Source organism: Alosa pseudoharengus, unplaced genomic scaffold (genome assembly GCF_046254945.1).
Source record: "Alosa pseudoharengus isolate Yale_2024_CS ecotype anadromous, Long Island Sound unplaced genomic scaffold, YU_APseudo_1.1 YU_APseudo_1.1_scf_5, whole genome shotgun sequence".
Taxonomy (NCBI): Eukaryota; Metazoa; Chordata; class Actinopteri; order Clupeiformes; family Clupeidae; genus Alosa; species Alosa pseudoharengus.
This window is the reverse complement of record NW_027468837.1, coordinates 14,188,444-14,199,362: the sequence shown is the minus strand read 5'-3', so window position 1 is coordinate 14,199,362 and position 10,919 is coordinate 14,188,444. Positions and strand designations below refer to the sequence as shown.

The 10,919-nt window shown below is 43.7% G+C and overlaps 2 protein-coding genes across 2 annotated transcripts; one reads left to right on the top strand and one right to left on the bottom strand.

Annotated features, from left to right (window-relative positions):
* The first annotated feature begins 902 nt into the window (after positions 1 to 902).
* On the top strand, positions 903 to 7,104 carry LOC143103779 (netrin-4). Its single transcript, XM_076267597.1, has 10 exons — positions 903 to 1,531; positions 2,172 to 2,662; positions 2,978 to 3,310; positions 3,511 to 3,637; positions 3,775 to 3,963; positions 4,179 to 4,395; positions 4,513 to 4,631; positions 4,886 to 4,954; positions 5,115 to 5,285; positions 5,693 to 7,104. The coding sequence occupies exons 1-10, from the start codon at positions 1,444 to 1,446 to the stop codon at positions 5,827 to 5,829; spliced, it is 1,941 nt and encodes a 646-aa protein (XP_076123712.1). The 5' UTR covers positions 903 to 1,443; the 3' UTR covers positions 5,830 to 7,104.
* An 843-nt stretch (positions 7,105 to 7,947) lies between these two features.
* LOC143103705 (mitochondrial intermembrane space import and assembly protein 40-like) lies at positions 7,948 to 10,493 on the bottom strand. Its single transcript, XM_076267493.1, has 3 exons — positions 10,373 to 10,493; positions 9,494 to 9,592; positions 7,948 to 9,142 (listed from the first exon to the last, which is right to left on the bottom strand). Exons 1-3 carry the CDS (start codon positions 10,392 to 10,394, stop codon positions 8,787 to 8,789), a joined length of 477 nt encoding a protein of 158 aa, XP_076123608.1. The 5' UTR covers positions 10,395 to 10,493; the 3' UTR covers positions 7,948 to 8,786.
* Between the last annotated feature and the right edge of the window lie 426 nt (positions 10,494 to 10,919).

Here is a 10,919-nt window from a genome sequence, read left to right as displayed (position 1 = left end):
AGTGGTCTTCTTATACGTTTATAATATATAGATTGATTTGATCTACTGTCATACAATCATATTTATTTTGGTCACCCCTTCTAACTAGCTGTTTTGCAAAATAATATGTGTAAACAATGTCTAGCACAAGACAGCAGCTCAGGATAACATGCTTGTGTTGTGGTCCAACAGATTGCTGGAAATTACAACAAGAAAGGGTTACTGTGGCAAATTCAAAAACCTTGAAAAAGGTCATTTGTGTGAAAACACCCACAGTAACTAAATATAGCCACTACCTCAAACATAGCAGAGAAGATACAAGATGTACTGTATATAAGCTACGTCTGCCACTGAGAGACAAAATAAGTAATTCAGTGACCACTTACTGGACCTTAAGTCGAGTATCAGTTGCTGGCTGGCTTTGAAACAGGCTACACTTGGGAATCCCCTGTAGTGGACTGATAAGCCTCCTGGCGCATCATGAAACTATCCCGGGCATCCCCAACTGCTCTCTCATTACACTGTGCATTTTAACTTGGCCATCAATCCCCTTAATATATTGCTGTGGCTAAACCAGGAACGACACTTCAACAAACGTATTTTCCTACCCAGCCATTAAGAGACCAAGTTAACGCATGAGGAGGAGGCTGGCGAGGTCTGGTATGTTGATGTTCAGGGCGCCTGTTTCGCATTAGCCTACCTCTCTTTACCAGCTCTCCACTACCTTGTTTTCATCAGAACTCTTGCGAGAAAGAGTGAGCCTGCAAAATCCAAAAAGTTATTCGATTCTTGTCGTGCAAACAATTGCAAAAGTTTTGGTTATATTTGCTGCATTACTGTTATTACCCGCTGCGGGGCACTGAGGCACAATGGATGCTGACTTACTTATTCGTTTGTGATTTTATTTTATGGGGGCAGGCACTCAGAGGGTTCAACGAAGTACGTTGCGTTTAGAGCGAGGGCGACAACAACAGAGGAGGAACACAAAGGGACTCGGGGAACATCTGTCATCTTGATCGTTGATATCGACGTTTTATATGATAATATGGGTGACCCCCGTGAGGGAGTAACGGTCGTTGTCTAGCCTATAGTGTAATAAACGCGCTCAATTTGTCATTTTCATAGAAAGGGTGATGCTACCATGTCGGACAGGTGCACTGACCTAGGCTACCGTGTCTGCTTTAACAGAATGTTTTTGATATCTACTTTAATCAGAAACTTACCAACAAAGAAGTTTCGTGCGATCGCCTAACGATTATGTTATTGAACAGTGCGGTGATATTTTTGTTGGTTGACCAGACTTTTTTTCAGCTTGACCAGGTTTTTCGGCTTCATTCCCGTGTTCAATATTAGACTTTGAAGTTGGGATGTGCTTTGGTTGAGGTTCTTAGTGGTACGAGATTCTGGTGGCCTGTGAGCAGTTCTTGAGTCAGGGCATTAATTCCAGCCACAGAACTTTCAAGAATGAAAGCACTGGCACTGCGTCTCCTCTCCAGGATGCAGCCATTCTTCTGGATCGGGCTCCTGTTTCTAGATGTGTACGGCATGTCAGGTGAGAGACATTCACAGGTTCATTGTGAGGATTTAAACGTGTGACCCAGACCTCTCTAGACCTATACGCGTAATTTCTCCTAATGTCACATGGATGTTATTCTTTCTCAGCTGTGTTGCTGCATGGAGCCATACAAGTATAGCCTAACCAACTTTTGACAAGTGTTCCGCGTTATTGAGGCTATACAAACCCACAACAGATTACTGTCAGTTGCGTGCCCCATTAACCACCTGTTACATAATGTTGTTACGGGAAGTAACGAAATAATGGGCACTGTTTCAGGAGCGTAAATGGAGCCTATCATGCCATGGATGATGCATGATAACTATCTCCTATTATTTGGGCAAGCAGTGGCATCGCCAAAGGTCAAGTTATGGTAATTGATAACTCCGATGCGCTGCCATGGGCTTAACTGCCCTGGTATTATTAGACTGGGGCAACATGAGTCCCAGACTTCCATTGTTTCCGTTGTGGCGTCAATATGAAAATCCATTTTGCATTTTATGACAGTATCAGAAGAGAGCTCTTCCATTTCTGCTGACCATGATTCAAGTGGCACTTTTTTCCCCTTACAGAGACACATTCATCATGCCAAACATGCATCTGATTTATTTCTCTGCTAACTTCATTCTCTTCCCAGTCTTGTCACCTCACCTGGCAACCTCCAGATGTGTGGGTCATGCCTGCAGTCCTCCGGTGGGGAACCTGGCTACTGGCAGGGTCCTCCGCACACTCACAGGCTGCTGCAGGAACAGCTCCCGGGAGTCGTGCTCTTCCCTCCAACGACCATGCTCTGAGGGAACAGCACACCCACCTGCGCAGATGGCTGATGACCCCTTCCTACACCCGAACACCTGGTGGGAGTCTGGTGCTGGCCCTGGCCAGGAGGAGGAGATCCGCCTGGACCTGGAGAGCCGGTTCTGCATGACTCACGTGGTCATGCTCTTCCGCTCCCCTCGGCCCGACACCATGGTTCTGGAACGTTCCGTAGACTTCGGTCAGTCCTGGCAGACACTGAAGTTCTTTGCCTCAAACTGCAGCTCTGCGTTTGGCCTCGCTGATGATACCATCCAGCCAGGGTCGCTGTGCACCTCACGCTACTCCAGTGCTGTGCCCTGCAGTGGAGGGGAGGTGAGGAACTTTACATTTCACACGTACAAAAATAATACACTGTGCAAGACAAGGCATGTGTTGACATTGATGAAGAGATAAGAATATTTTGAATACTGTTTACCTCTGTGAAAGGAATCTTCATTCACCAGTTTGAGACAGACACAGGCAGCGTCACATGTCTCTTTAAGCATTTTGTAAACATAGTTATTAGTAGTTTTCTTGGTGACTGAAAGAGAATATAAATATAGGGTGGAGGATGTTAAATACAGGTGCTGTGCCATTTGGGTTGCTGTCTTTTGACACTGTGTGTTTGCCCCCTTGTGTTTCCCACAGGTTATATTTCGCTCAATAGGCAAAGGCAAAGAAGTGGACGATCCTTACAGTCCGGAGGCCCTCGCCTTACTCACTCTCACCAACTTGCGCATCAGGCTCCTCGAGCCTCAGGTTTGTGCGGGGTCTCCCTCCGGCTCCTCCAGGGGCCACAGTAGTCCGGAGACCCTCCCTGGTGTCTTCTCTGTGGCCACCAAGCGTCGTTCAGCCCCCTCCAAGCCAGCGCCCTACGCCATCTACTCTCTGCTGGCCCGGGGAACGTGCCTTTGTCACGGGCACGCGGAGCATTGTGTGCCCACGCAGCAGGGTACAGACCAGCTCCCTCCAGAGGGAATGGTGAGACACTCCTGCCAACACATCACATTAGATCCTGTCACTGAGGTTCTGTGAATACGTGATTTGTGATTTTGTTGACATGACATTGCAGTTCTAGTGTATACATCTGTGTGTGTGTGTGTGTGTGTGTGTGTGTGTGTGTGTGTGTGTGTTTGTGTTCCCCTCTGTTTGCTTACTTGGCCCGGGTTTCCTCACGACAGGTGTCTGGCAGGTGTGTGTGCTCGCACCACACGGCGGGTGAGCACTGTGAAAGGTGCGCTCCCCTCTATAACGACCGGCCCTGGAAGCCTGCCAACGGCAGCAGCGGCCAGCCAAATCCCTGCCAGAGTAAGTAGCCTGCCTCGATGACCACCACTCGTGCCTCGGTCCAGCAAGTCATCCAAGACCAAGAGACTTAGAAGATTCCTTTTGCACTGACACTCTCTCACTCCACACCTATTGTCTGTCCGCTGGTGTGCTTTCAGAGTGCGAGTGTCACGGCCACTCGGACAGTTGCCACTTCTCGCAGCGAGTGTGGCTGTCCACAGGGGGGATGAGTGGAGGGGTCTGCAACGACTGTCAGCACAACACAGTGGGCCGGCGGTGCCAGCGCTGTCGCCCCGGTTACCATCGCCACCCAGCAATGCCACTGACCTCTCCGTATGCTTGTACACGTAAGTAAACAAATGAAACAGACAATAACAAACAAATTTGAACATCTGAAAAGTTCCTCTGTTAATATAACATAGGTTTTTGTGGTGTTTACTGACACCGTTTTGGATGTCTGATGGATGAAAGTATGACTCCCTCTGCTGGTTACAGGTAAAACTACAATAACAAATGGACAAGGCAGTGCAGTAGTAGAGCACTGATGTCTGTCTTGTTTCAGGTTGCTGGTGTAATACTGTTGGGTCGATCCCCTCACATTCTAAAGATGAGGCACCTTTATGCCACCCCAGAAGCGGGCAGTGCCACTGCAAACCAGGGGTTGGAGGCATAAGCTGCAGTCAGTGTCTGCCAGGGTACTGGGCGTTTAGCCCAGGGGGCTGCAAACCCTGTGCTTGCCCTCTAAAATGCGATGCAGTCACTGGACACTGTATTGACAGGTCAGTCTAATTTCTTATGCCATGATGCCATATAATTATGTTTTGAAAATAATGTTGAAATTGTATCAATGAAAGTGTCATGAACTAAATATTTTCCATTTTGTACTGTTAAAACAGTGATAAGCTCTACCACATTCCCATTGGAGGCAAGATCCCTGACCTGCTCCACGTATTGTCAAATGAAGATGAGAGAACATGGTCCAAAGAGCTGGCAGTGTCTGCCTTGTACTATACAGGTACAAAGTAATACTATAACAACCTTGGATGAACAATGAAAACAAACTGTATGCACCACTGAAACTAGCTGAATAGGAAAATTGGACAGGATAATGGAAACAGTAACTGGGTAAACTGATACTCTAAATCCATCAGATCCTGGTAAACTGATAACTTGGATACCCTTAACATCAGTGTTTGGTAACTATTCATGTCCACCTAATATAAGGGAGATTAGAGCATTGAATGGGACTAATGATCATGTTCCTCTCAGGTAAATGCAGTTGCAAAGAGAGAAAACTGAGAGGTGTGGCTGATTTATGCAAGACAAAACATGCATACGGTAAGAGAACACCTCATTGTAATCTTGAAATCTTCTGTTCACAACTCACAGTAACATAACATAACAACGTGTTCCTATAATATCACAGAAGAGGGTGTGGTCTGGTGTATGGTGACTTCATGTGTCTGTGTGTGTGTGTGTGTACCTCTGGTTATTACAGCAATAAAAGCCAGTGTCCTGTCTGCCCATGACAAAGGAAGCCATGCCGTTGTGCTTGTCAAAGTTAGGAAGGTCTTGCGCTCAGGAAAGGTGCCAGTCTCTCAGGGCACTCACAGCATCTTCCCACTGTCCTGGACCAGCAGAGGATGCACCTGTCCCATCCTGAATCCAGGTAATAGCCTCTGAAGAGCTTGTTTTCTGGAATCTTCTCCCATTGTATGTCTAGAAGCAACGCAAATATGGTATTTGCTGGTTGAAAAGATGTTAGAAGTGATAGAGTCATAGCAAAGCAAAAACTTTCCTCCTTCATGGAAAGTATCCCAAATTGTATATAAAAAAACATCATTGTAGCAATGATCAAAGAATTTCCCTTACCACAAGTAAACACTGGAAACTCACTATAGTCGTTTAGGTATGGTTGTTTTTACAAGGATGGTCAGTGTGTCAAGCCAACGCCCTAGTTTTTATCTGAAAAGAGTATTTAATAAAACTGAATACGCCATGAATAAGTCACTCTGTGAATAACACTCTGTGCAAACAACACCTACATAGACAGACATTCTGCCATTTACATTTCAGGAATGGAATACCTACTGGCTGGACCTGAGGAGGTGGAGTCGGGTCGTTTGCTGGTGACCATGCAAAGTTTGGTGGTTCCCTGGACACCGATGTTGGGGCATCATGTGGCAGAGGGACTTCGGCAAGGCTGTCTCTGAGCTCTTAGTGTTTGCTCCACGGGACACATGAAAGCCATTTGCCAAGTGAACTGTGGTCACTTGAGCTTCCAGTTTACATGGCTAAGCAAGCTGACTTTCAGTTCCTTCTTGGCGCCTCTTGTGAGTAGCAGTAGGACGCACATACAAGGGCTGCTGACCAAGTTGCTCAGGGGTGAGCCTATGGAACATGACCATTGGAACAGACTCCTTTTATCTGAGAGGCTATAAAGACGAGCCATGGGGGTAATTGTCTTGTGGCCTAATAGTCTTTTTTGTAGTGGTACTGTAGTGTACTCTTAACCCACATTCTTGACAGAAGCAGATCTTTTAATTCCAAACACCGATACCTTCAGTGTCATTCTTTTGGATTTTTTCCCTTCCATTCTGTGTGTTCAGGCAGTACCTAATTTAGCTGAAAGCCTTATCATTGCTGGCTCAATGACAGTAAGGGAAACTGGGCAGTACACATACTGGTGGCTTCACATTGATTAGCTTCACAAATGAGACTGCTTCTGTAGATATTCTCCCATGAGACACGTCCACAATGTAACCAAAAAAGTAATGAATTAATATTTAAGGTATTTGATAATATGTTCATTTGTATAAAGTATGTCATCTGTATGAGATGTACAACAAGGTGTTAAAAACATTTCAGTGAGCAGTTGCACAGAGGTGCAAAATGCACTGAAGATGGCATTTTTGTTAGTATTGAAGTTAAATACCATAACATAAGTGGTAATGTTCAAAAATAATTAGATAAATAATCTCCACAGGTTGATATAGGCTAGTATTTTGTTGCATTATAGATTGTCCTTCAACTATACTGTTACATATAGGCTGCTTTCATTGAACATTGCTGGACATTATTTGAAAGAACAAACTAATTATATCACAAATGTCCATGCTGTATTTTTTCCTTCGTTTTAGAATTGTGCATCAGACTATTTCCATCGACTACACATGAAACCAAGCGTACCCTAATACGAGATGTTGAAAAGCAATGTCAGTGTTCCTTTTCACATAAACCTAATTATTCAGGGCCCAAGAGAAGAGTGAGGACTGAGGACCACTAAATGTTGCACACATTGTTACGCCCACAAATGTAATAACTTTCCACAAACATGCTAAAACCATAACTGTAACAATTACTAAGCTTGAAGGAATTTAGTATGTTTATGGGAAGATACAATTGCTTGATTACATCAAATGTAATACATCTCACTATATAAGTGTACGTGTTTAATTTTCTGTTATATCAGTTGTAAATCAGATGTTGTCCTCTAATGAAATTTTGTCAAAATTTTAATAATCAACAAAGTGTGATGCCTCACAACATTCTGCTGCTGAGTCAGAATGGACCAAACATCTGAATATACTGTGTGTCTAATAATGAGAACATTCCTTCTGCCATATGTTGGCCATGTGTCTTTACCAGCTTTACTGAGATTGGGCAGTTCATCATTATTGGGATTGGGGTGTTCTGCTTGAGACTGGACGAACTACCACCACCTTAAGGGTTAAAAAGTGCTTGCACTATATGGGTTATAGCCTGGGAATACCCATACGACCTTTCGGCAAATTTGGGATTTGCTCTGCAGGTCAGTCTGGCCAAGAGGCCATTGAAACCCATTTCCAATGTCCCTAAAACACAGGCACACAAATACAATCACTAATCCGGCATAGATGATATTTGTTTTAGAATTGAGTAAACAACTGCATTTAAGACCTTTGTTTACAAGATTGCTACACTTATGAAACGATTTGGTAAGAGTTTAATGCACCAATTTAAGTTTAATTTCACTGCTAGTTACGCCCCTGCTGGAACCCACTCCCAATTGGAATATTGTGAAAGTCTGGGTGTCCCCAGGCTATATGGGCTATTATAGTATAATGTATAATTATATAACGTATAATACATCTATAATGTGTCTGCAAGCCAGCTACCTTTATATCAATCTGATTGCTTCTGCCTCCAGCTGCATTTTTTAAACAAGCCATATTTTTCATAAGCTCCAGCCTTTAAAAACATGACAGCTAGTACAATTTCATAAAAAAAAAGAAATGTTTTATATGCCCACGCACACGTGCGTACACAAAATGTTAGAGAACACATGAAACCATAGTTTATGCTTGTTTAATTTGAAATTATTTCAAGGGTAAGGGGGGACACTTCATTAAGGCTTTGCTTGAAAGAAGTGAGCACAGACAAAAAACTGTGGAAAAGTCTCTGTCAGCTGCAGCAGCACTTATGATGATTCTGTTCAAGAGTTAGTGTGACGACCTTCAGTGTTTCTGGCCAGAGAGTCGTGTTGCCATCCATCTGCTCAGTATGTATTGCTGTAAACTGAACACGTACTCTTGTGATTTTGTCAGTAAGAAAATATGTAATGAAAGATCTCAATATCAGTATATCTCAAGTTGGCCATCAGAAGACAGACAATAATTCTTCAAACACTGAAAGAAACATGATGACTTGCACAATCAAGAGTAACAGTAAGAGACAGACACACAGTGACCTGTGAGGCTACAGACCACCACTCAATCAGTATTAGCACTAACATGAGCACTGAGAGCCTTTTGCATAAGCATCATTTAAGCAATGACCTACCCCTCATAAATACTCACAATAACTTTATGTGATTTGGGACATTTCTAGAAGCTTTAAGTGCACATCAACCTTACCATATGCTGTAAAAGAATTTCTTTATTACGCCCATATATTTGATTTCTGGACCCTAATTGATAACCTCAGTGGAGGGAAAACAGAAAATTCAACCCATGTCTATGAGTCTTTATGTGTCCAGCACGCCAACCAGTGAGTTCCAGCACTCCTGTCGGGATTGTCCTCCACAAGGGTTCCGGTGTGATTCCTTCTTCTGCCCAGCAACACACAGCCTTTGTCTCGTACACACTGATTCACACTGGTCAGGCTCAGCACAGTTTTAGAGCATACAGCGTTAACTTTTGGGCGGGCTGGCTGTGGGTGTTGGTTCTTCCGAAGTGGGCGAGGATTCTGCTGGGCCAGAGTCTTTTTCATTGGTGGGAGCAGTTTCATCTGTCGCTGTCGGGGCAGCAGCATCATCTGTCTCTTTGGGCGGTTCATTGTCATCATCTTGAGGGTACAGCTCTGGGTACCTCTGCATGCACTCTTGCATGTTGCGGAAGTTCTCCACACACTCCGAGCCCTTCACCTCCTCTTTGCTGTAGTGGAAACAAGAGAAGGCTTCTTTGAACTGCTGACCACAGGGTCCACTGGCCATACCACCCAGGCAAGGGCAGTTCCAGTTGATGTCCCCATTTGGTAGGATCAGGCCTGAGAAAAGGATATACCAGGAAATAAATTAAAGCACTGTAGCTGAAAACTATCTCTGTTAACCACAAATCAGGGGTGTAATTGTTTACACAACCATGAGACTCTTGCTTTAATCTACTAAACATACAATGACCATCTCTTTCTCTCCTCAATTATCATCCTGGTTTCATTAGCAATATGCTCATAAAAACCTCCAAAATTTCCCAGACATTGACATCTACTTTTAAAAGGTCTTGTCATCTGAGGGGAAAATAAGCTACGTGAAGACACACCTATCTAATGTATAAGACAGTTTGATATAGTTGAATACAGCCATCGTGCTTCTTCTGAGCAAAGCGTGACTACACTCACCGTGATCTTCGTAAGGGTCATTGGGGTCATCTGCTACTAGCTCGGCATTGCTGGGGGCTTCATGGTCCTCCTTAGTCACGAAGATGATTTTGTCTTTGCCTGAGACATCAGTAGTGTTGTCAAAAAAATATTTGAGAATCCCATGGTTATTACGTGTTTTACATGAGGTCAAGTATAAGCCATGCGGAGTATAAACCAAGCCTGCAGAATCATTCCGTGACGGGCAGACAGGAAGGACAACAGCCTCAACCTTCACTTGTTAAAGGAAATAAGAAAAGTAAGCCAAACTGGGCGTGCAATATTGAGTTACGTTAAATCATCGTCTTGTCAGCAAGGAATACCAACACCAAGAGCAGTTGCTTTCTAAACTGTGAGCACTTCATCATGACAGGCTGACCAGCAATGAAAATGTCGATGATTCAGCAGACGTAATAAAATGACATGGTATTTAATAATGAAAAAAAACACTAATAACGCTGCCAATCAAAGATGTATTTTCGAGATGTACAAACGAAACTGTCAGAGTGACTCGGTACCGTTACAAAACGTGCTAATAAACTAGCAGAGCTAGCAGGGCTCCATTCAGCGGTTTGGCTAACAAGTGCAAAAAATTCCGCTAACGTTAAGCTTGTTCTTGAAGACCACAAAACGTGGACACTTTAACTTATTTCACAGGAAGCACAGTATTATAGATAGGACTAATGCTCTATAATGTGAGATGTTAGAGTCGAGGGAAATTGTGTGGCCATCACGGTAAGCTAGCCAACATTAACCATCTTGAGGGCTAATGGTTAGTTAACGTCTGCTAGCTAGCACTTTCAATGACATTGGTGATCATAAATGAATGAAAAGTATGTCGATAATGTACGATGAACTCACCCTCTTGCCTGCAATATGACATTTCTGTTGGTGGTTACGGGGGACTGTTTTTTGCGACAACGTCTCCAGTCTTATTTCGCACTTTACGAAACCGGTTAAAATTACTGTCTTACACGCTTTACCTCTCACCGCATGAACTTTGCACCCTGACGTATTAGGACCTAGACATTCTCTGCTAGGACCCAAAGCGTTTTATGTCCAGTGCAATGCCAGCTGAAACGAAGGTGATAGCAGAGATATTAATCAGCATTCAGCAACATTACAGCCTACGACAATCTAAATTTTTCAGAAACTTGTATTGTCTCTGTTGACAAAATACGTCCGTACGGGCCTTTTTATGATGAAACGATAGATACTTGACTTACCAAGCCACTTTCGCATCACATGCTAGATCAATGTTTCTCAGTGTGGTCCCGGGGTCCGCGAGCAGATATGAGTTGTCTGCAATATTGAACCAACTTGTATGTAAATCCAAACAGTTCTGCAACACTGCTGTAAACTACGTCAGTTAACCATAGGAATCATCTGACATAATAAGCAAGGTGGT